Below are 24,915 nucleotides of genomic sequence, written 5' to 3' on the forward strand. Positions count from 1 at the left end.
CAGACCCAGTGGTGTTGTTAGTTAAGTGTATCAGACCCACTAGTGTTGTTAGTATGAGTGTATCAGACCCACTAGTGTTGTTAGTATGAGTTTATCAGACCCAGTAGTGTTGTTAGTATGAGTGTATCAGACCCACTAGTGTTGTTAGTATGAGTTTATCAGACCCACTAGTGTTGTTAGTATGAGTGTATCAGACCCACTAGTGTTGTTAGTATGAGTTTATCAGACCCAGTGGTGTTGTTAGTTAAGTGTATCAGACCCACTAGTGTTGTTAGTATGAGTGTATCAGACCCACTAGTGTTGTTAGTATGAGTGTATCAGACCCACTAGTGTTGTTAGTATGAGTTTATCAGACCCAGTAGTGTTGTTAGTATGAGTGTATCAGACCCAGTAGTGTTGCTGGGTTTTTTATGTGTATCAGTGTCTGTGTTGGGTTGAGAGTGGGTCCACCACCCAAACACATCCAGCCAACAGCAGCCCTGTAGGCAGACTGACCACTGATGAAGGAGTTTAATTGTCAAGGAATTGGCTCATATTGATCTGATGTGTGTGTGTGTGTGTGTGTGTGTGTGTGTGTGTGTGTGTGTGTGTGTGCGCGCGCGTGCAGGGGACTCGGAGCATAAGCCGTATATCTGTGGCGATGCTGACCACAGCGTGTTCCCGCTGGACGGCTTGGAGGACTATCTGATTCTGGCCTGCGACGGCTTCTATGACACAGTGAGCCCGGAAGAGGCTGTGCGTGTGGTCAGCGACCACCTGCAGGAGAACAACGGAGACACAGCAATGGTGGCCCACAAGCTGGTGGCGTCTGCGCGCGACGCCGGCTCCAGCGACAACATCACCGTCATCGTGGTCTTCCTCAGGGACCCCCGGGGGCCCCCACCCTCCGGGGAGCCGGAGGAGGAGGCGGAGGAGGAGCCTGGGGAAGAGGTGGAGCCAGAGGAGGAGGAAGAGTCGCTCCAGAGCGAGTTGGTATGTCAGGACGGAGGAGGGGAGAACGGAGGTAAGGCCCGCGGAGGCTGGCCCCTGCAACAGTGCTCCGCCCCCGCTGACCTGGCGTATGAAGACCGCACCGACTCCTTCACCGACAGGACCAGTCTGAGCAACACGGGGCCCCAGCCTCTCACGGGCAGCGGCGGCAACCAGGACCGGCCACTACCAGCGCCTGGCGGCCCGCCGAGCAGAACCTTCAGGCCGGACCTGGGGGCGGGCGGGGGTGGTGGCATGGGCATGGGCGCCGCCTGGCGCCCCTGTGGCGAGGTGGAGGTGAGCGGGCGCCAGCGCCGGGTGGGGCCCCGGCCCCCTGTCCCGTCCTGCACGCAACCCCCCGCGGACGGACTGTGGTTGGAGGCTGCGGCTCTCTTACCCCAGCAGGGGCGGAGGAAGAGGAGAATGGAGGGTGGAGCACCACGTCGGGCAGCGAAGCGCCAAGGCCGGAAGGCCCATGAGTGCCCCAGCCTGCAGCCCGACGTGCCCGAACCGCTCCGCTATATAGAGCGGAGGCCTGGGGTCGCCCTGCCACACCTAACACACCACCCCGGGCTCTAAACCCACAAACCCCCATCACACTGCCCCCATTCAGGCTAGAAAACACATTTACATTTACAGCATTCGGCAGACACTCCTATCCAGAGCGACTTACATATCTATCATTCTGACAGCACGTGCGTTAACTGGGAATCCAACCCATCACCTTGGTGTCTAATAACATGCTCCACCTGCTCCATCAGGTGAGCTACACCTACACACATACACACACGCACACAAAAGAAAAGCCATCCTATTATTTACCAGTCTGTCACAAGTGATGCCAGGCTTTGCCATACCCCCTCCGCCCTGCTCCTCGTCATCGTTAAGCCAACACTACAAAACGGGCATATTATCCTGACCACTTCATGGTCAAAATCACTCTTCTGTGCCCCCCTGTCCACCAGGCCTAAGGTTTCTTGTAATAGGTAATTAGAGTTTGGTAGAGATTATTCTGAGCTAAGAAGACAATAGGACGTCATTCCTTGCTTTTCTGTTAGGATTCTTTACTTTCACACCCTCCAAGAGCGTTCTTTAGGGTAAGCGTCGCGACCTTAGCAGCAGAGCCGCGTTTAGTTTAGCTAGGTCTGTCCATTCATGTCATGTGTTTGTTTTTGTGGGCTGGTCACGTTGAACCTGCGGTTAAATAGAGAGTCCTTCATGGATGCGTGGAAACCCCGGTCCTAAACACCTGATTTTTCAAACAAGAACCTCCTGGCTGTTTAGGTCCAAACGCTGAACGTTAGCTGAGGAAAAGCTTCCCAGAAGCTTGTCTCATGCTTTCAACCTGATCCTAGACACAGTTTTAATCTACACAGCTGCACATTAACTCTCTGATAGATGCAGTATGAAACCTATTCAGATTGTTTACAATTGTTTACAATCTTTGAAACCAAAGACATGCAAGCTAGATGTTTATGTGGGAAAAGATCCGCACAGTTTCATCCTAGATTTCTACATGCACCAGTTCGCCAGGCATCCCCGAGGTCCCACGGTGGCCATGTTTCCCACTTAAAACAGGATACCCATAAACCCATAAACCAGGACCGGTCAGCATAATATCTCCAGGTTCCTGTTCAGGCGCGTCCCGCTGGGATCGGCGCAGTGTTTAAGATGAGCCTCACTCCTCCTCGTGAAGGAGGATGGGACTTAGCTAAAGCGGGACAGTATGTGCCTTCTGTGTCTCGCAACACTGTCTTAAGAAGCATCGGACAACTAGGGGAAAAAAAACACTAAAAGATGTGGCTGCAGTTTGACCTTTTTAACCAGATGTTTGCAGCTGTCCCGATTGTTAGGTTGAAGAACTTTCCGGTTCTGCAAACACCTTGCGATGTTTTAAATATAGAGATACTGATACTTTCTGTAGAATGTTACTGTATGTCACACTATAGTGTAAAATATCCCTTATTAACCATAGCAGTTTCTCCTCCCAACACACACGCACACACACACACACAAATATTTACCACCACCGGAGTACTCACAAAAATGCCAGAAAATAACTCACAGTCTATAGAGATAGTCTACCAATACTCAGTTTGTACTGATACGGTCTACACAGATACTCACTGTTTGTAAGGACAGGACCTGTCTGTACCAGCCCGCCTGTTCCACTCCACAGACATCTGACCCTTTTGTTTGTGGGCGGGTGGGTGTAGAAGGGTATCTTTAGAGTGGGAATATGAGCATGAGTGACCCCCATCCCCCACCCGAGTCACACTAAACACACACATTAGTCAGTGTTGGCACAGAGTACGTCCAGCTTGGCCCATTTGGGCTAACACCATGGAGTCCAGCTCCGTGGAGTCTGTACAGAGCAGCCCACAGTACCCAGGAGGTGAGATTTAGCCAGTCGCCAGCATCTCAGCTGGGATAAAATGTAATGTATGTACAATAAGAAGTCCAAACACACACTCACACGTGCATTCACACACATATTTATGTATGACTGGGAACGATAAGGAGATTTTCTGTTTCATATGATGCTTGCCAGGACCCTGTGGGTATGTATCTGGACCAAAACCCTCTGCAAAACCCTCTCCAGAAAAAAACCCCAAAACTTTACAATTGTTACTGGGAGAGTGAACCTGGGCAGCTGGAGATCACAAGTCTCTTTACCCGGCTATGATGGCCTCTTAAACAGCACATCCAAGCTGGTCTACGTGTCACCAGATCCGTTCCGCTCTCCTCTGCTCACTCGCGGCATTAGTAATTCACACCGCCCAAAAAACACTAGTACCCTAGCACCGCGGCGCATCCGAGGAAACAACCTTGCAGGGGGTTTGCATTTTCCGATGCCAGCATTGACCCGCAGGCTGCCGTGTCCCACACACGCCCCTCTCGGGACAGTGGGGTGCGGCGGTCCAGCGCGGCGGGAAGGCGACCCCTTTCCTCACAACATCTCCCTACCGCGACCCGGAAGAGCACCTGAAGTGTTCCACCCTGCCCTGATCATCTCCTTACGCCCCGAGGGCCAAATGGCGTACATCACTATTGTAGTGAACCTACATATATATGTATATACACGTACGTTTGTGTATGGTGCATATGAGTGCGCGTGTGCGTATACGTGTGAGTAACGTTCGAGGATGCGCACATGATGTCTCATGTCTTGTTAACGTGACAGCTAAGTCACCATTGTTAACTCAGATGGCTACAGAGGGTCTGTGGTCTTCAACCACCCTGTCCCTGCCCTGCTAAACCTGATACCGCTAATGAGAGAACCCGAAACCCTCTGACCATCAGCGGAGCGGGATGATCTCCCCGACATTGTGAGGACTTTCTGCTCCGTCCGCAAGCCTGGGCCAGCGTTGGCAGGGCGTGGCGGGAATGTTCAGACTCTCATTCCAGTGGTGTGAGACACACCGACGGTTTCCCTCATCGTCAAGTATCTGGAGTGTCGGCTTCTTCGGCCCGACTGTTAGATACAGTGATGGCCAAGGCTGCTGTCTCATGGTCCCACTCTCTCTCCTCTGAAATGCCTGTCTCTCTCTCTGTCTCTCTCTCTCTCTCTGTCTCTCTCTCTCTCTCTCTGTCTCTCTCACTATCCCGCTCCTTGTCCTCGCCACTTCTTGCTCATGTACTGCTTTATTTCTTGTAAGCAATAACGAACCTAAACAAGCCATGAGTGAGGAAAACTCTCATGAGGAGAACTTTGCGAGAATTCTTCATGAGAAGAATTCTTCATGAGAACTCTGCGAGGAGAACCCTTCCCAAGGAGAACCCTTCGTGAGGAGAACTCTTTGCGAGAACTCTTCATGAGGAGAACTTTCTTCTCTTTTTTTTTTTTTGAGGCCACGGCTTCTCCAAAGCGGAGAAGCCGAAAAGTTTCAAGTGAAATGGAGGTATGGGGGGAAAAAAGGTACAAAAAACCCTGCGTGTGTTACCGATGGTCATCTCTGTATTCTGTTAATGCTGTGTACAAGACTAAACAGACTGTACTACTACTACTCTTACAGACGCATATCAATGATAGCCATACCCTAACAGCCTCACCACCCTGCCTGGTGCCTAGAGTCCACTGCAGATGCCACATGCTGCTGATTTCAGGAATTGTGGGGGAGGGGGGGGGGGGGGGGCAGGCCCAGGGACAGCAGGGGCAGAGCTTTGTCCCAGGCACTCCTCTGCCTAGAGACGCGTCTCGTAGCCCGGCACACCGAAGGCTTCGCTCCGGTCTTTCATGCTCTTCCTCAAGGACACTGCTCGCATCGACCAGAGACTTCACAGACAAACCACCCTGCCGCCTAGCTGTGGGCGGGGCCGGAGCCCCAAACACGCCCAGGCTGGCAGCCTGCAACAGACCCACAACTTACCACGTACCACGGCGCAGGAGGACGGCCTTCAAAATACGACGAGAAAAGAGGAAGACGAACCCTCGCACATACTGTATCTCTAGAACTTTCTACTTTTCACTCTCAGATATTTAAGATAATTAAGATAAGTCCCCGACGGTTGCCTTTTCATGTGGGGGAAAGGGAACGCGCCCCACACCCCTGCGGCCCCTGTGTCTGCGGGGCCCCCCCTTTACCCTCCAGCATACCCCACCCGCAGATTAGCGCACCGCAAATAGTGAAACCTGTACGTGTATCTTTGTGGTACTGTAGTATTATAAATATGTATATCCTAACTGGTGACTATCATGTATAAAGAGTATAAGAACCCTGTGTCAAGTCTGATTTGTTTGGCCGCCCCTCAGAGCTGGGGAGATGCGAGCTAAAGCCGCCGGCGGAGCCTGTGTGCACATGTGCGTTCAGACCCCCTTAGCCCCAGCCTCACGGGCCCTGTGTGGGTGTGCCAGGAGGTATAATCGCAGGCGCAAGCCTGCACCTGTCACGGCCTGGCAGCAAACCAAGGGCATTTAATTAAACAGGCTGCCTTTTAATCGAGCCGCCACTCCCCGCGCACGGCGAGAAGGAGCTCTGTCAGTAAGCAATCGGCACAGACAGAACAATAAATAAGTACATCAGAGCGGAAACACGCAAATCGCAGCGGAGGTTGCCAGTCTCGTCACGGCGGCGGTAATGATGGCGCTGTCCTAAGATCACCTGAGGTGTGTCGTTTTTGAAAAGGGCATGAGACAGCTGGGAAGACGAGCGCTTATGTTTCTGTCTTTATTCCGTAAAAGGTAATAAGTACAGGTGGTGACGGGGGCGTGCAGGTGGAGCATGTGGCAGCAGGCTACACCTCCACTGCGCTACTGGAGATGTTTTTGAAGTCTGCACACGGAGTCCATACAGGATCCATGCAGTTGTGCGGACTCGCTAACTATATTGCTTGTTTCAAGGCACAAATACACACGCAAAAACTAAATATAAACAATCCTTAAAATAAGGGTGACATGTTTCTCGGTGCCTGTGTATCTTTTGGCGGGTCCTGCTGGTCCGTTAACAAACGGGACTGGTGAAGGTGAGCAAGCGGGCGCTTGGCTGAGAGGGGAGGATTTATTCACACCCAGTGGAGCATCGTGATCGTAAAATGGTGGGCAGTTTGATGGAATGGAGGGAGAAGATTTAGTGCTTCACTTTCGCTTTAGGCTGAATACTAAATAGTGCCCTTAAAGGCCTCACTAGTGACTCACACACACACACACACACACAGCCTCAGATGAAGGCTAGAGGGTGCAGTTAGCTACACCTATTCTAAGGCCAAAATGTTACACTGGTAAAAGGTCTGTAAGAAGCAGGGGGCGAAGTTGGGCTGGGATCATCTGTAGCTCCAACACACCGGTGGTTCATTATCTAAGGATCGATTTGTTGATTTTAGTGAGGCCCGCTGCATGAAGTCAATAGGAGAGGCACACTGTGCTGACGGATAAACGCATGCAGAGACAGGTGGACGATCGGCACACTGGTCCTAGGCCATGGACACTTAACTAGGACACAACAGCTGGTGTTTGGGAAAAGAAGCAAAACAACACGAATAGCTGGCCGCAACGGTGACGGACAGGCCTTCCCTCCTCACAACCGCCCGCCGCGCGCGAGCGCGCACGTATGTGTGGAGGAGGCCAATGAGCCGGCAGTAGCACTCAGCGTTGGAGGACGAGAGAAGGATGTGATGTGGGAGGAGATAATGCCAACCCTTACTCATCCACAACCAGACCACTGAGCCCAATATGCTCGCGTCCCACCCACACCCTCCGGCGCAGTCACCGCACGCCTGGGCCACACACGAGGGCACACTGCTACAGGACTAAGCGGAAGGAGAACAAACTAAATGCACAAGCCTTGTAAAAGATTTTAAAAAATTGAGAAACAGCCATACATAAGAAAGATGAAACTTTGCTCAAACGATTTTATTCGTGTATTACATAAACTTACTGTATACATGACCATCCAATAGCTTTTGTTGGTAGGAATGACATGGGACTGCAGATACAAGACATCAACAGCTGGTGCATCTCTGGGATAGCGAGGACTACTGCCCTGTTGTGAAGCTTAGCAGTGACTTACAAAAAAAAAAACAAAAAAAAACCCTGAATGTTGTAGCAATGCAAAAGGATCCCACTTGATTTGGATCACCCTCCAGACAGCCTGCACAGGAGCAGTGTCAGGGTCATCGCCTGGGATAGAGCAAGGGGTTGGGGGTGAGGATCACTGGTAGAATGTGTAGAATGGGATCATTTTGGTCACTGTAAAAGACTTTAAAACATCTGCAAAAACATGTGCAGAGGACATTCTTCTAAAAAAATGGTTACCCAGACCTATAACCAAGCGTCTGCACAATACTAAAACAGCACAGGGCTATTTAAAAGGTCCTGTTAGCTGAGGGTCCCTCGGGCCACGGGTGCTCTTCAGCTCCACCCACTCACAGGCGAGCTCCGTCCATGGAGAAAGCATGTGACCCTCGCGAGCCTGCAGGACACAGCACAGCCCAAGACCAGAACGAGCAGGATACGTCCAAGGCATCGCATGCACAGCACAAACAGCGAATGAACAGCCAGAGATCAGCAGCACTCCGCAGCTGTCGGGGGGGGGGGGGGGGGGGTTCAGGGACAGTCGAATGCACTCAGAGTCTGAACATCCCAGCTACTCAGTTTCCAACAGAATGCATTTAAAAATAGGGCCACTTCTGGCTCATTCCAGATCACAATCAGGGCTGGGTGGAGCAGCATGAAAAACAGGACCGCGGGAAGCTCACCTGAGCGACACACAAATGCTCTGAGCCACCTGAGACGCGGGGGGGGTTCTAGAGGGAACATATTTATTATGACAAGTTCAAACAAGTCCACAAACATTCGAACAGTACACAAACGGAACTGAACACACAGAAAAAGTAAAATTATATTAAATAAAAGCTGAACGTGGGAACGTGAAATGAACGTGGGAACGTGAAATGTAAGACATTTTGAGCCGGCAAGCTGTGCAGCGGTGGAGCAGACTCTTCTTTGCCGCGGTGCGTGGCAGCATTAGAACCGCTTTCTACACCTGCCCGGCGGTCGAGCCCCTCCGTTTAGAAGCAGCAGCTCCACCATCTGCAGAAGGGTCTGCATTTCCCCCAGATGTCGTTCAGAAGGCCAGAGCGAACCACCCTGGCTACTGCTCAGAAGTGTCAGCAGAGACCAAATTATAAGTTTTTTTATATATATATATATATATATATATATATATATATATATATATATATATATATATATATATATATATTTTTTTTTTTATCCCAATATACAGATGTCAGAAAAAAAAATTAGGTTTACATAAGCATGGTTACAGGACAAGCAGCATCCTTCACATTCGTCCACGGATTGTGCCTCGACAACTCAAAAAAAAACCGTCTTTGTTAATTCATCACTGCCAGTGTGATACTAGTACTGCTAGTGATGGTGACCAGAACCAGACGAGACACACTGAGGCTCCAGGAGAGCTCAGAACCAGACGAGACACACAGAGGGTCTGTGAGATCTCCCCCAGATCTCTCGCACTTTCAAACACATTGAGCAGCAAATCAAATACAAAAACCAAAACAACAAAAAGATAAGTCATGATTACATCCATCAGATAAAGTGATGCCATATAACGCATGTGCCCATATAATTACTCATGACCAGTGTTCCCGGAGACAAACAATAGCATACAGGAACACACACATTTATAACCCTGATCACGTGATGGAGTGCTCGGCACGTTTAGAGAATGCCTCAACCCTCTGGGAGTTAGCAAACAAAAGTGCTTAGCTCTCCTTTAATACCTTAAAGTTAGCTGGGTAAAACACTGGAACTGAATGTAGAGGAGTTTAAACCACACACACACACACACACACACACACACACACACACACACACACACACACACACGTGCACCACTTGATATCGGCTCATCACCTCTCCGTGCCATCTCCCGTCATGAAGCTCAGATCATCTACCATCAGCTGCTCTCCTAAACAAAAACAAACAGAAATATATACACACAGTAAAGCTAACAGGCCATGTGGGGAAAAATCACTCAGAACTCAGCCTTACTTGAACAATAAAGGCAATGTGACATTAACATAGAATAATTAAATGAAGTTAACTGTATGCCTGAGTGTTTATTTTAATTAGAAATTATTTGCATAAAATAAAATGTAATGAAGTACCAGGGGATCATTTTCAAGTTCAAGTACCGATTAAATACTAGTGAGGCTAACAGTGCAGAACTGTTCCACAGGGACGTTATGCCACAGAGCCGAGCTGTTGACTAGGCCCAAGTTTCACTTCAGTGGAGATTCAGTTTCCATATTATCCACAGTGTCTCTGGTAGTGACAAAATCACAGACCACGTAGGCGTACCCTTTAAGACCAAACCTAATTTTTACATTAATACCTTTACGGTCTAACCACACTGGCATGTACCCACAACTGCTCTCATACCCAGAGGCAGACTTAGGTGAAAGTCAGCGGTTGGCCCCACCCCTCAATCAAAGTTCAAAGTTTATTTGTCACATACATAGTCATACATGGTATAACTGGCAGTGAAATGCTTTTTGTAACTGCTCTGTCCGAGCCGAGGAGATACAGGGAAATGGATGCAGCTTGGTGAATAAATAAATATGTGTTATGATGGATAATCACTAGTGTTCACCAGCTTCTGCTGGTGTGTATCTGACTGTCAGGGACTTCTATACAAATGACGGGTCACTCTTTTAATTGAATGATGGGAGTATTGCAGAGCAGAGTGGATTATGTTTGTGGGGGTGTTAAGACACCTTCTAAAGGGCCTGTGTGGTATTATTATATCGTAATACTATCCGTACGATTCCTATTTACTAATATATTTCAAGAGCCTGGTCGTAACCTCTAGCCATGCGCAAATACCATCCCTGGTCACCACTGCTACCCAACTAAGGGAAGGTGACAGCCTTCACGATGGCCTTACGTTGTGCAGTTCCTTGTCTACTGATGACCCAGGCACATTTAAAAGAAGAGTAAAACCCATCTGTGTCCAGCAGCTTTATGTCACTGTAGCATGTCATTTTCTGCTCTTTTATAATTATTAGAAACAGAATAAAATGCAGTGAAATAAACATTTTAAAACTCTAAAATTTGAAGAATATGATAAAAGGCCCTTTTTAAACTTTGTTTTTAAGTGGTATATAAATGATGCTTATTATTATAATAATTACTTAAATGAGGCATTTGTGAGGGAGCCTTTACCCCTCTGCACAGCACTCGGCAATGTCTGTAAACGGCCTTTGTTGTAAAACACTGCGTAAGGATAATATGGAAAAAGACCCAGAGAGACCCTACCCTGATGGCTCATTAGGGCTGCACTTAGTGAACATATTTCTCTGCAGCCCTTGTTGAGTTCATCATTTAATCCTTCATAGGCACCCAGGGGACAGAGGGCAGCTCAGTTAGGCTTGCTAGGTACTGATGGTGAAACATCCGCAATCTAAAATCTACAGAGAATCAAAAAGTGCTGTCAGCAAGCGTGTTTGGGGGAATGCCGGGATGTGAAAGGCAGCGTGTGGGAATGCCGGGATGTGTAAGGCAGCGTGTGGGAATGCCGGGATGTGTAAGGCAGCGTGTGGGAATGCCGGGATGTGTAAGGCAGCGTGTGGGAATGCCGGGATGTGTAAGGCAGCGTGTGGGAATGCCGGGATGGTAAGGCAGCATGTGGGAATGCTGGGATCATGCAGTGTGAAGGAATGGGAGAGGGGGTCTAACCAGGGCAGGGCAGAGAGTGGGTGTCGTACTCGTGGTCCACAGCATTCAGAGGCACTGCCTCACTCTCGTTCTCAATGTCACACTCCACCTCACTGTCACTGCTCACTGCTACCAAGTGAGGAGGCTGCTTCTGACACAGTAGCCCTGGAAGGCACACACACACACACACACACACACACACACGACAGATTAATGTCAGGCAGGTGTGAGTGACTATAAAGTTGTATTAAAATAAATAAATAAATAAATAAAAGGCTTACGACTGAACATTTACAAAGCAATGAACCACTTCCTGAGAGCTCTGCGAGGTGAGAGTGGTGTGTGACTGCGCGCGAGTGTCACCTTCATCAGGCCGGGAGGAGGAACAGGAGGGCTCGCTACTGCTGAGCGTCAGCAGTGATTGGCGGATTTCGCTGGAGTCATCATGCTCAATGTCTAAAGAGCTGTCCGTCAAAAGCCCCGCACTGAGACACAGAGGACAAGTATGCCAGTGTGTGTGTGTGCACACGCGCGCACGCGTGTATGTGGTTCTTTCATCCGCCTGCCCCCGTCCCACTAGTGTCTTTGTGCTGTCTGTGGGCAACAGTGAAAGGAGAGCTGTGCCAATCAGATCTCGAAGCCTTACCCAACAGAGGGCGTCCTGCGGCGTTTAGCGCCTGGAGGGGGTGCTCCGTTCAGAGCGGGGAGGCTGAAGGCGTCGCTGGCCGGGGCCCCGTACGCAGGCTCGTCCGCTCTGGGGCCGGAGGCTTTGTCTGAGGAGCAGGGGCTGCTGGAAGATGGCTTGATTGGGGCCTTCGGGGGGCCTGTCGCACAACACAGCAGAGAAGAGCTACTCTCTCCTCCCAGAATGCACCCATACCAGCCACAGAAGCCACCAGCACAGGCAGAGCCAATCAACCATCAGCAGAAAAGACCCACATCAATAAACTTTCCAGCACTACATTACATTTTTTATTATTATTATTATTATTATTATTAATAATAATAATAATAATAATAATAATAATAATAATAATAATAATAATATCATCATCATCATCATCTACTTCTAGAACTGATTTTGAGACAATACATGGACTAATCCACTGCATTTAGTACATAAATGTATAGAAGTCCTTTAGAGTGCTCTAAGACGTAGGGGCCGGGGCCACTCTGGGATCAGACCGTCATACCGTCTGCAGGAGACGCCCCCTCTCTAGGGCAGATGGGAGGCTCCATAGACACGTCTCCTCCTGCCCCTCTCAGCTCCTTCTCACCAGCCTCCCCGGTCCTGCGTAGGGCCATGCCTCCCATTGCCCCGCCCACCTCCTGCTTAGGGGAGCCTGCCTTCTTCCCTCCTGACATGGTCACCACACACACACACACATACACACACACACACACAAAAACAACCATCTGAAGATACATGACTTGATATGAGCCCGAGATGCTCACATGCACTACTTACACACACTCCATACTTGCACACAGGTTCACTCTCTCCCACACACACTCTCATATACACTCACTCACCATACTTATACACACTCTCTCACTCCATCACATATATGCTTGCTTAAACTTACTACAAAACACACACAGACACAAACAAACAAACACGCACTTGCACACACGTCCACGACAAAAGCCGAGGCAGCATGCGAGGTGTGTGTGGGTATGTGTGTGTGGTGTGAGTGCGTGTACCCTGGCGTGTGTGTCGTGAGGCTCCGTGGGTTTTGAAGAGCAGGTCCAGCTCTCTGGCCTTGCGTGCACCTGCTGGCTGGGGCTCCGCGCAGAGGCCAGGCTCCAGTGCTGAGCTCAAGGGCGCTCCTCGCTGCTCGCACGCACCGCGCGCTTCCAGCTGCCCCTTCACGTCCGACATCTTGCTGCGCACCTCCGCCATCTGCGCCTTGAGGCGGCTGAGCACACCCGAGTCCGGCGCAGTGCGGCGCACAGCCTGTGGGCGGCGTTCTCGCTCCTTCCGCGAGGGTAGGGCAGCTGCTGCTGGGGGGGGGGGTAAGGGGTCAGTGAGGGTCAGAACCCATGGCTGCAACCTACAGCCTCTACAAGGCCTGTACGGCATGTACGTGACCGAAGGTCGCGTAAAAATCACCCAATGGCGGCGTCATTCTCATCCTAATCACTACCCCTTTTTTAATCTAGGTCCTGTTGCAATGGTTACAAACACTGCAAATCCTAGCACATTTGACAACTCGACTTCCACTATAGCCTCACTGGGATTACAGGCAGGTGTGGAGAGTCTAGGAAAAAAGATGTTAATTTAAGATGTGTTCCGTTAAGATGCGTTCGTTTAAAGCCGGCCTCTGTGTCTGTGTGTCGGTGTTGCGGTTGGCCCTTGCTGGGTCTGGCCTGTACTGCTGGCTTAACAGGAGTGTCAGGAGCTGGGGGGTGTACGTTGGCTGTGGAGCAGAGACGCGGGTGGCCGGGGCTGGACGCCCCACAGCGCCTCCATGTGGCTGCGATCCTTAAGGTCCAGCAGTTGGATGAGGATGACTGGGTCAATCTCCAGCAGGCTGGCAGATCCTGGCCCCGCCCCTCGCCTCAAGCCCCGCACGCCTGCACTCGAGCCTCCTGGCCGGAAAAGGGCAGACCATGAACTTGATGTAACCAAAGTGACAACATAAAAACAACTGTGTGTGTGTGTGTGTGTGTGTGTGGGGTGTTTGGGTGGGTTCATCACCTGCAGCCCCGATGATGTCATCCTGTAGCTCCCCCTCCTCCAGATCCACGCTCCCCCCATACTCCACATCATTCTCTCCAGACCTAGGCAGGAGGAAACACACACAAACACACACACAAAAGAAATCCAGTCTGTGTGAATCTAGAATACACAACAAATGTGCTTTGATGTACATGGGGACAACAGAAGAATTAAATGGAGGTGGTGTATGTGTGTGTGTGTGTGTGTGTGTGTGTGTGTGTGTGTGAGAGACCCCAGCACTTCTCTCCCTCTGCACTGCTCCGTTTTTGGGCCGTGTGAAGCAGTGGGGCAGGGCCCTTCACACACCTCCTCGCCACCAGAACCCGCCAGGCCAGAGCAAACCCTTCCTTCCCCCCCCACACACCCACACCGCGCCAGGACGAGGACCTGACGGGTGCTGGTGGGGCATCACCCAGCACGATGATACGGTGGTGCATCATATTTCAACCCATGTGGAAATCACCTAAACACAGCGAGCACTGGCCAGAGAGAAGGGGAAGGGTTCAGCAGCAAACCGAGAATCAGGGCCATGTCACAGAGTGCGAGAATGTGTGTGGGTGATGGAGAGAGTTCATGTGAGCGTGACTCTGTGTGTGTGTGTGTGTGTGTGTGTGTCTAGGCATTTCTAAACAGGAGGCAGCAGCTCTGATGACTCACACATTTCATCTGGTTTGAGAGCTCAGTGTGTGTGTGTGTGTGTGTGTGTGTGAGAGATCAGTACCAACACTACATGTGAGGCTCTGACACTTCACTACAAATGCTCCAACACTATACCACAAACCCACCCACCCACCCACACACCTGGTAGCCCCGTGCTTAAAAAATGAGCGTTGTGCTTTCATAAGACAGGATGAAGAGGGATCTAGCGGCTTGCGCTAGCTGTTGCAGGTAGAGATGGGAAGGGGCTTGAGAAGACTACAGCCAAAGAGCACGCGGGCAGCACGGCTCCTTACGCAACGTCCCCCTACTGCTGTTAGTCAGTGCCGGGAGACACGAGTCCCCGGCGCACGTGCGGAAAGCCTCCCATCCCCGTGAAAGGTTAGGCTCATGGGAGAGAACTAAAACACAGTTTAGACAAAACCTCATCAGAACGCCGCCGCCTGTGAGTGTTACGAGTCAGTCATTGTGTAAATAGCTGAGCCTCCCCCGGACACGAACGGACACTTTATTTAGCGCAGAACCTCTGAGAGGGTCAGTTCTTCTTCACACGCCCTGTTCTGGGCTCGCTTGGGGTGTCTGTGTGTGTGTGTGTGTGTGTGTGTGTACGTGTGTGTGTACCAAAAGTTTAAAATGGGATCCAAATATTAGTGTAATAGCTCTGCTATTAGATCCAATTCACATAATACATCAAACATCACCTAAAACATGTCTTCGGGTCTAAACATGGTTTAGTTTTGCACTGGCGCTGTGTGGCTGACGTAGCTAACAGGGTAGGAAGTGTCGGCATCCCAGTATGCGCTGCATGCTGACATTACACCACTGTCCCCAAACCACTAACTTCACCTCCATTTTCTTATGTGGTTTCTGACACTGTGCGACGTTAGCAAACACGGTTAGCTGCAAAAATTGACCACCAGAGGGGTGCTACACCACGGGGGACAGACACGCAACATCTTTTCTTTTTTAGAGGGAACGCGTACACGTAGACGTGCCGGCCTCTCGGGCCCCTCGGGTCATTAAGGAGTGCGGGTGAGCCTGGGGAAACGCAAGGGCCTTCCACATGGGGGGGGGGGGGGGAGACACCCCACAACCCTCACACTGGCTGCAGGCACGCGGAGCACCAGGCTCATGGCTCTGTACGGGAGGGCAGGAAGATGGTGGGCAGGAAGATGGTGGGCGTGCGCAACATGCTACCCACATGGTCTCCTCGTCAATGTCGTTTTCCTCCGTGTTGCTGGTTGCTGTGGAGCTCCCTGACGAGCTGGTGCCGTCCAGCGGATTCACGTCCTCGTCTCCGGTCAGACAGTCCACCTCCAGATCACCGTCGGACAACTCCTGAGGGTACCACACCCGCAAGGAGACACACACACAAAACACATGGGACTGACTGGCTTTGTCTGTCGACGACAACTCAGAAGCGGAACAAACACTCATTTTTAGAGGTGTTTTTAAACACTCCCACTCGAGTGCCTGCCTCTCAGGCTGACGCGCTGCTTGTCGTAGCCCTTACGTTGGAGTCATCGTGCTGCGTCTTTTCTTCCTCCTGCTCCTCCTCCTCGGTTCCCGTGGCGGGCGCCTGGCGGCCCTCGTCTGCGCCGGCTCTCTTGTCCAGCCGTGAGTCGCGACCGGAGGCGGAGTTGGTGGGCGGGCACAGGCAGCCGTCTGGGGGGGAGGCGCTCCGTGATTTCTGCCGGCGGAACAGCTCTATGGCCAGCCTCTGCAGGACGGAGAACAGGTGGGGTCAGATGGTTGCCAAATTCACGAGGTTCAGAAGATGCTCTGATCTAGAGCAGTTACGTATACGTCAGCGTGACAGCAGGAATGCCCTGGGAACTGAATCCATGACCTTGGTGTTACCAGGACACCGCTCTACCTGCACCGTCTCGTGGGACCTACAGGACTGACCGATATAGGGGCAGGGACATTGGGGCTGGGGCTCAGCGAGTGGGCAGGGCTCGCTGAGAGGGTGGGGCCTGCACCCACCTCTTTGAGGTTGTTGATCTGCTGAATGTAGCTGTTCTGGGCTGCCTCCAGCTGGGAGATGTACCAGTACTGATCGCGACACTTCTGGAAGAAGGTGGGAGAGCGTACCTGATACCTAGGAGCACAGGAGCACGGCGTTTATGCCCAGGACACGGCTTTAAGGACAAGGCCGAGATCAAAGTCGCTCTGAGCCCCGCCAAACCTGAGGATGAGGGTGTCTGTCTGCATGTTGAGATAGCCCTCGCTGGCCAGGAGGTCCAGACGGAAGAAGCGGTTGTATCCCCAGCATTCACCCACCTCGAAGTCTGAGGCGAACTCGCGGATGATGTTTTTGGAGGGATCGCTGGAGGCCTGGTGCACCATCTCCACCCGATATTCGTACCTGCGGGAGAGCCTGCCGTTAAGACCGGAACCGCGCAAAGCCAGCAGACGGGCGACATCGTGGCTGAAGCCACTGGGGGAGGGTGGGGGCGAGGCCTACTTGGACGTCTCGGGGAGGCCGGCCGACAGCTCCAGAAAGACGGAGAGGTAGTTTCCACGAACCACGCCGTTCCCGTCCTAGAAACAGAGAGGGTAGGGGCAGCAGGTCAATCTTCTCCCGCTGCCTCCCCACAGCTCTACACGGGGGAGCTCTACGCAGGGGGGGGGGGGGGGGGGGCGCTTACCGGATAAACCTTCAGCCTCCAGCAGAGCCCCGACACCTGGAGCGGAGGGCTGTACACAGGATCTGCTCTCTGCCTCAATGTACTGCGCACGCGCACACACACACACACACACACACACACACACACAATCACTGTATACAGAGCTAAAAGACAAACCTTTAAAAAAAATCTGAAAGATTAGATAAATGTAGAGAAGTCCTACCTGAAATTTGCCAGGACAAAGGTGCTCGAGTCATAAGCAGGAACCAGTTCACTGAGGGACAGAGAGATGGAGAGCAACACCTGGGTCAGTTCCTCCAAGATCCACCTGCTCGTGCCACACTCAGCTTTTAGTATACGGGCGTCCACTTCAGACAGTAGCCACACTCACTGGCCACTGAACCAGGTACGGCCGCCTCGTGGGGGTGTTTTGTGAGTGCACAATCACACACTACTGCATCTGTTGCTATTCACTATTGGTCAGTCACCTTTACCCCATTTATTTCTGGGTAGTTTCTGACAACGGGGCTACCGGTCAATGGGTAATATTTGGGTTATGAATGGCAGCGGTTACGTTGGCACATGGTGGACCTGGAACGCAGAGACCAAGTGTATAAACGCTGTGTGGTGACTGTATTACATAAGCGTGTAAGGGCTGTGTGATGAGCTTTTCACAAGTGTATAGATGCTGTGTGAGGAGTCCGCTATATAAAGCATATAAAGGCGGGTCGGGAAGGGTTAGTGAGACCCACGAGGCTGTCCCAGCTAGCGTTTCCATAAATTAACACCCTTAACTTAAAGGAGGTGTTGACTCGCAGTTCCACGGCCAACTCGAGCCCGTGCCCAACACCACGCAGCCCCATGTGATGGGAAGTACGTGGCTGCACGCCCATGTGTAAAGGGGTCGATTGTCCTTTGCTTGACACCACCGACACGAACAGTTCTGGACAGGGACTGGACAGTTGCCAAGCAGCACAAACATTTTCCTGCACACTGGCTCGCCAGTTTTTACAGGCGGGCTATTTTGTGTTTCGTACGTCTCGTATCTATTGTGCAGCCAGTGAAAAAGAGTGTGCTGACAGTTGTTTTGGTGGCATGTGTGATTCTGCTACGTCAACCAACCGTGTGTGTTACAATCTAAGACAGATGACGATCATTAATGTAATTAAGAGTTGATGGAGCACACCTGTAAAGAGGAGTGATGCGCGTAGACTTCAAAGCCCCATTGTTGTTATGCTCTAGAACTTGAAATGTTTCTTGTCAAATCAAATTACTGGATCAGAACTAACTGTTGCGTAACGGACGGTTGCGCAATACAGGCCGTGTGGCGTTAACGCACCACTCCTCTAGCAGGGCTCACAGTGGGGCTGTCGGGGGCAGGGCGAGGCAACTACCTGGTGAAATCAGGTGGGACGGGGGTGGTGACGAAGGACTGCATGGGCTTCCTATGGACCTGCTGGAACATGAGCAGGATCTCTGGGCTTTTACAGATCAGCTCACTCTTGCTGCAGGACCGCAGCTACGCACGCACGCAAACACAGAGATACATACGTTAAATACACTCAACACATCCCTTACCAAAAACAGGGGAGCACTGCACAGTTGCCCCACACGTTGCATCACAGGTCATTCACAACGTACTTAAAAGGATGGCGGGGTGCAGGGAGCTGGGGGGGGGGGGGGGGGGGTTTGGGGGTCTTCTGGATTGGAGTTTAATGTCTCCCTCACCTGATGCTCCACTTCCTGCAGTAGAGACTCCAGCAGCTCTGTCTCCTGAGTCAGCGAGGTCTTCTGGCCTGGTGGACAGAGGGTTCTGCATGAGTACAGGTGTCAGGTGTTGTAAACTGCGGGCGGGTGAAAGAGGGGACGCTGGAGGTACCCATGAGGGTGATGAGCTTGTTTTTGAGTTGGTTATCCAGCCGTGCGATCATCATCTCCACGGCGTTCCGGATCTCGCGCACACGCTCATCCTTCGCCCCGCGCACTGCCTCCACATTCTTCTCCTGGAGACCACACACAAAACCGACGCAAAACCCACACACATACATATGTGTATACACACACACACATACACAGCTGTTCAATACAACCAGTTCAGACTCGTCATAGCCTTAAATTAAATATTAACAGAGGACAAAATCCATGGCACTGAAAGATGTCAATATCCTGCTGGAGACTGGTGAGGTTTGGGGAACTCTTCTGCCCCCTGGTGGAAGGTTTTTGCTTCCCTGCTGCAGATAAACTGCTCCCACTGCAGACTTGCTCGCCTTCAACCTTCAAGAGGTAGGAAAAGGGGACCAGGACGTTGCAAAACCCGACAGCATGTAGCACTGCTGAGCTGTGCTGCCATGCTCATCACGGCTCCACATAACACTTCTCGCTCCCTAACTGGACCTGCTTTGAGAGTGATCTGTGCTGACGTGCACTGTGATCACGCAGAGCCTCCTGCCTTTGGAGCTGACGAGGCAGTCTGCGGGGCAAGTGGGATCGGGCGCAGGGAACATGTGCCGTGAGAAAGGAGCGACCTACCACTTCCTGCACGAGGCTGATGAGCTCCATCAGCCGGCGGCGGAGTTTGGCCACCTCCTCGTTCACCTTGGTGACGTGCTGCTCGTAGATCTCAGCCAGGGGCTTAAACGTGTGGCCTCCATGCTGAGAGGAGACAGCACCGTTTAAACACGGTTGGCACAGCATAGTAACAAACACGGACGAGGGCAGGCTCACTCACCATACCCCCCCACAGAGCGCACTGATGACAGATGCACTTCTTACAGGTCCAGCAGAACACACTGAGCTTCTCGTGGTGGTTTTCACATCTGTAAGAAAAGCACATGTGGATTCGACCTTTGAGTCCTTTTTGGAAAAGTTAGATGTGTAGTGTAGAGTGGAGCAGGGGCAGGGTCATATAAGTATAATGTGAAGGTGTAAAGGGGCGGGGGCGGGTGAGCGTAGTGTGAAGGTGTAAAGGGGCGGGGTCGGGTGAGCGTAGTGTGAAGGTGTAAAGGGGCGGGGTCGGGTGAGCGTAGTGTGAAGGTGTAAAGGGGCGGGGTCGGGTGAGCGTAGTGTGAAGGTGTAAAGGGGCGGGGTCGGGTGAGCGTAGTGTGAAGGTGTAAAGGGGCGGGGTCGGGTGAGCGTAGTGTGAAGGTGTAAAGGGGCGGGGTCGGGTGAGCGTAGTGTGAAGGTGTAAAGGGGCGGGGTCGGGTGAGCGTAGTGTGAAGGTGTAAAGGGGCGGGGTCGGGTGAGCGTAGTGTGAAGGTGTAAAGGGGCGGGGTCGGGTGAGCGTAGTGTGAAGGTGTAAAGGGGCGGGGTCGGGTGAGCGTAGTGTGAAGGTGTAAAGGGGCGGGGTCAGCTCACTTGTCCTTGTCATTCTCTTCATGCTTGGAGAGGTTACAGAGCTGCAGAGTGTCCAGCTGCTGAGTCACCTCCTCTGCCCAGCGGCAGTTCACCAGCTCCCTCAGCTGCAGGGGAGCCCTGGAGACACCACACACCCACGCACCCACACACACACCCACACCCACGCACACGCACACAGACACCCACACACCATCATGCCACCAGAGAGAAAATAGCACAGCCCGGATGAGCCCTGTGCTTGGAAATACATCATCTGTGTTAAACAGCGAACACCACATCATAGGTCCTGGTTTATATGGGGACTTTATTACTGTGTGTGCATGCATTTTTGGTGGGTGTGGGTGTTTATCCAGGGTTAGTCCGAGGCTTCCCTCTTCCCGGTGACTAAAACTTCTTCAAATGAGACTCCAGTGACGCAACTAATCAATGCATCTCCAAAATGAACTCTGAGCACAATGCTGGGGGGAAAATAAAATCAATGCTCAAAACCCTGGATTCTCTCCAAAGCTGAAGTCCTACAGGCCCCTTTGCAAGTCGTCATAACAACCAAACTTCAGAGCGGTCTATCTAAAGGAAAACGTACCGGCAGTGCGGACACTGGGCTCTCTGTTCCGTCAGCCATCGCTGCAGAAAACACAAAGAGAAGTTAGTGCTTTTAGATTGCAAAAGCTTGACTCATCTATCTGAGCTTCTGTGAAATGAACAACAAAATGAATGTTTCTTGTGTGGAGTATGCAAGCAAACACTGCTGATACTTTGTGTAATTAGGGCTTGTAATGTACTACAATTTATAGCATCTTTACAGTCTTATATATACATAGACAAGATATTACTGGAGGAAAGCGATGAACCTGAATATTAAACCTGTAGTTTATTCTTAGCCCTGGTTGTCTTAGCGTTCACACTGACTTATTTACCACTGAACAAAAAGTCATATGGACATGTCACATCCTGATTAATGTATATTTTACTACAATAATGCCAACCGAACTAGAACAAGAACAATAAACTAGAACAATGCTCACAGGGCTAAATGCACTTGTGGGGTGTGTGTATGTGAGTATTTATCCCTGTTAAACACTCAGGAAGAGCTGGCAGAATGCATTAAGGAAGAACAGTGTGAGGAATTCCTCTGCTGCAGGAAGTGCATTTGGGATGCTTTGGCATTTTTGTCCATTTGTTCCCAGTATATTACAGATGCGCTCCTTTGACCAACGTCCATACTACTTTCATACATCAAATGAAATGCACCAGAATTTGGAGTGAACCAATACTGACCTGCTCAGGGGGTCTCACACCACTTGTCTGGTACGCACCAGAGTTCAAAAGTGAGCGTTCCCACTTGCTCTAATGAGCCATGCTAACAGAGTGAATCACAACCGGACTGGGTTTAACTGAACACAGCCTAAGCCCCTAAAGCCGTCCTCTTCACCCTGAGTGCATGTGCATGTGTGTGTACTGGAGTACGGAGAGGCCAAGCACAGCACAGTTAAGGGCTTTCTGTGTTGCAACAAACCTCCAAGACTTTGCTAATTAGTTGGTGGAACGTTGCCAGCCATGCTGAATATTTACAAGTTCAAATAAAAACACAAAAGATAGTGTGCGTATGCGTGTGCATGTGTGCTTACCCGTATACAGCTGAAACAGCAGAGCTTGGAGCAGTGAGGGCACAGACGAGCATCCCGCAGCTTCTCCATACAAATGAAGCAGCGAAACACTTCTGCTATACTCTAGACAGGAGGGAGAGAGTGCGAGCTCAGTACAAACACACACGCCCGAGTAACACACTCTCACCAGATTGAGTAATGAGTAACATTCACATCAGAGATGCTCCATACAAACACACACAAAGCAGAGTAACAGACTTACCAGCAATGTAATGGTTGCAAGCTCAGTTCAACTTTGCTTTTTTTATATAAACAGGACTGATTTTAATTACCTTAGGGACTTCCTTTCCACAAGTTTTTAATCCATGAAATGTCTACGAAATCGGAAACACTGACCTTTTATTCTTTTAATAATACTTTTATTATGATGCCAGTGATGATTTTGCTAATTGGATCACATTTTGTGCCAAAATGTGTGAGTTACATTTGTAATGTTCATGCAAACTCAGGAATTGTAGTTGAGTTTGCACCAGTAGATAACCCTTTTTGCTGTAATGCTGTGCATTAAACATGTAATGCATAACCACAGAGAGGACTAAAGATCACAGCTTGCCACTGTCAGGGTAATGTGACAATGTATTTGTGTCTCTGGGGCTGCATTCGAGTAAAAAGCCAAACAAAACGCTACTGCCAACAAAGATGTACATTTGGAAGCGTATTTCTATAGAAATATTCATGTATTTTTAACGTCATTAAGCACGTGGTTATTGGAAAACTAAGAATGCCAAAATAATACTTAATCATATTTATTTAATCACGTTTGTGGTTGCTGTTCTGTGTGTTTTCTTTGCATTTTATGTGCCTTGTATTCTAGTACTTTAATTCTTCTGTGTTATATTTGTTTTGTTGGTATGAGAAGCATGTATTTGTATTTTTAACCTCAATCTGCTCATGGACTATAGATGAAAATGTGGCCAAATATGGCACATTTACATTATGACATAATGATGTTGATTCATGTGCTAAATAAAATAAAATAAAGCAGAAATCAAGGTAAACCATTAAAAGTTAATTCAGCATACCTCGACACTCTGCTCGTCCATGTCAGCCAGTGTAAAGGTTTGAAAGGAGAACTGCGATCGCTGTGAATCATATGAAGAAGAAAACCTTCATGTCACAAAAAGCATTTCTGTTCCGCCACCAGTGCAGAAAAGCGTGGATCCATTTTGATATGGCCAGCTAGATAATCACCAATATGGAAAATATGCCAACTACTCTGCTAGATCTACTTGTAACAATTTATTTTTGTGAAATTGTATTTGGCTGAGATGCGATAAACGATAAATGCGATAAAGCCAGAGATGCGATAAGCGACAAATGGCCCGAGGCCCTGAGATCCGTTTAGCAGGCAGGTGTCCGTTTGGCTGAGCTTTACAACGTGAGGAGGCCATCTAGCCAACGGTGAAGATGCACAGGTTTGTGAAGACCGTTAGGGACAACCGTAAATAAAACCCCATTCATAAAATTGAGAGTAAAACGTAAAAAGACGACTTCAAATTAACTTAAAGACAAAGTAAGCGTTCAGCAAGATGGGTAAATTCGGAAGACATCTCAACAGCTAGATAGCTCGATATTACTTCAGGGAGGGTTAGCTAGCTAGGTAGCGTTAGCTAGCTGACCAGTGGAGCAAAGCTCCTAGCTAGCCACCTACCAGTCAGCCAAATAGCTAACAGACATTTTAAAGTATGCGGGTCGAAGTAAATAAGACATATTTCTAGCTATGTATTTACCCGCAAAGCTGACTAGAACCGTGTCAAAGGCAGAGACCCTGCAGGTTTGCTAGCTAGCTAGCTTGCGTGCTAATATGGTGTTGATGCTGGCCGGCGAACTCAAGGCTTCAAAACGCAAACGGGTAACTCGTGGGCTGACACAGGTGAAACTTTACCTCCAAATGTCGCTTTCACCGCGCACCGTGTTGCAGTAATTGTCTACATCACAAACATCACTGCTGTATTCGGGTAATAGTCGACAGTGGGCTCGCTATTTTAGCTAACCTACACACCACACATACACAAACATCCAGCGCGACACTCGCTTGTCAGGGTCCGTCACCATAGGAGACCGTTTCACACCGACCAATGGCGAGCGTTTGTCAGGGTCCGTCACCATAGGAGACCGTTTCACACCGACCAATGGCGAGCGTGTCTGGACGAGGGGTGGGGTTTGGTTACGTTAGCACACGCCCATGTCCCCAAACCCGCACCGGTGGAACACAACGAGCGGGTGAAGTGTCTAAAAAGTGGGACATGCCCTTAGCAGTAATATGTGCTTCCAGAAGGTGGAGCACGGGGTCCAAATGGAAGGCTACAGTGGAGGTTATGCATGGGGGAAAATAGACTGTAAATGACCAATTTACATGCATTAAAGTTCCGTGTCATTACAGCAAACATTCCTAACATAAGTTGTATTTTTGTGCTCAAAACAATTAAGAACAAATACAAAGAATCTACCGAAGAGAGAATGGCACCACTTTTTGGAGCCTGTTTGAATCCCCTGGGAGAGGCTGACCCATATTCTAAACTAAGAGTCTGGAGACAGGTACATCGACGGCTGGAACAGACGCACTCTCAGACGAGCGGGGGGACTTATTAAATGGACCATTTTGGAAAATCCCAGATGACCTTGTACAAGAGTGAGGTTATACCCACTGAGCTTATCCTTTAAAAAGAGATACTTGGATTCAGCAAAGACAAAGTGCAATCGAGTCATTTATGCATAACCTGCAGCACAGACAAAGGC

General features: G+C 50.2%; 2 protein-coding genes across 15 annotated transcripts in view; one reads left to right on the plus strand and one right to left on the minus strand.

Moving 5' to 3' along the window:
- Nucleotides 1-5,685, plus strand: part of ppm1e (protein phosphatase, Mg2+/Mn2+ dependent, 1E) — a 38,883-nt gene extending 33,198 nt beyond the window's left edge. For both annotated transcript variants that reach the window (XM_035535309.2, XM_081701832.1), the window contains exon 7: nt 608-5,685. In XM_035535309.2, the coding sequence (XP_035391202.1) occupies nt 608-1,548 (941 nt within the window). In that variant the 3' untranslated portion in view covers nt 1,549-5,685. The remainder of the gene's footprint in view (nt 1-607) is intronic.
- Nucleotides 1-24,224, minus strand: part of trim37 (tripartite motif containing 37) — a 62,201-nt gene extending 37,977 nt beyond the window's left edge. For 7 of the 13 annotated variants that reach the window (XR_014118556.1, XR_014118558.1, XR_014118557.1 and 4 more), the window contains exons 1-25: nt 24,062-24,223; nt 23,199-23,258; nt 22,138-22,239; nt 21,093-21,133; nt 20,510-20,626; nt 19,884-19,971; nt 19,685-19,807; nt 19,035-19,158; nt 18,884-18,951; nt 18,550-18,674; nt 17,379-17,429; nt 17,177-17,258; nt 16,993-17,069; nt 16,714-16,893; nt 16,512-16,626; nt 16,039-16,245; nt 15,727-15,863; nt 13,848-13,930; nt 13,562-13,738; nt 12,851-13,150; nt 12,340-12,504; nt 11,793-11,970; nt 11,510-11,631; nt 11,168-11,311; nt 9,344-9,398 (exon numbers count right to left, since the gene is read on the minus strand). Coding sequence is in view for 9 of the 13 variants with exons in the window: in XM_081701822.1 (XP_081557948.1) it covers nt 9,344-9,398; nt 11,168-11,311; nt 11,510-11,631; nt 11,793-11,970; nt 12,340-12,504; nt 12,851-13,150; nt 13,562-13,738; nt 13,848-13,930; nt 15,727-15,863; nt 16,039-16,245; nt 16,512-16,626; nt 16,714-16,893; nt 16,993-17,069; nt 17,177-17,258; nt 17,379-17,429; nt 18,550-18,674; nt 18,884-18,951; nt 19,035-19,158; nt 19,685-19,807; nt 19,884-19,971; nt 20,510-20,626; nt 21,093-21,133; nt 22,138-22,239; nt 23,199-23,219 (2,882 nt within the window). In the remaining 4 variants the exon portion in view is untranslated. Of the gene's footprint in view, nt 1-7,303; nt 8,562-8,838; nt 9,399-11,167; nt 11,312-11,427; nt 11,632-11,792; nt 11,997-12,339; nt 12,505-12,850; nt 13,151-13,561; nt 13,739-13,847; nt 13,931-15,726; nt 15,864-16,038; nt 16,246-16,511; nt 16,627-16,713; nt 16,894-16,992; nt 17,070-17,176; nt 17,259-17,378; nt 17,430-18,549; nt 18,675-18,883; nt 18,952-19,034; nt 19,159-19,684; nt 19,808-19,883; nt 19,972-20,509; nt 20,627-21,092; nt 21,134-22,137; nt 22,240-23,198; nt 23,259-24,061 lie in introns of those variants that run through there. The other 6 variants (XM_081701829.1, XM_081701826.1, XM_081701823.1 and 3 more) reach the window with 6 other exon arrangements.
- Between the last annotated feature and the right edge of the window lie 691 nt (nt 24,225-24,915).

The sequence above is a fragment of the Electrophorus electricus genome, chromosome 19 (genome assembly GCF_041902795.1).
Source record: "Electrophorus electricus isolate QZ-2024a chromosome 19, ASM4190279v1, whole genome shotgun sequence".
NCBI classification, from domain to species: domain Eukaryota; kingdom Metazoa; phylum Chordata; class Actinopteri; order Gymnotiformes; family Gymnotidae; genus Electrophorus; species Electrophorus electricus.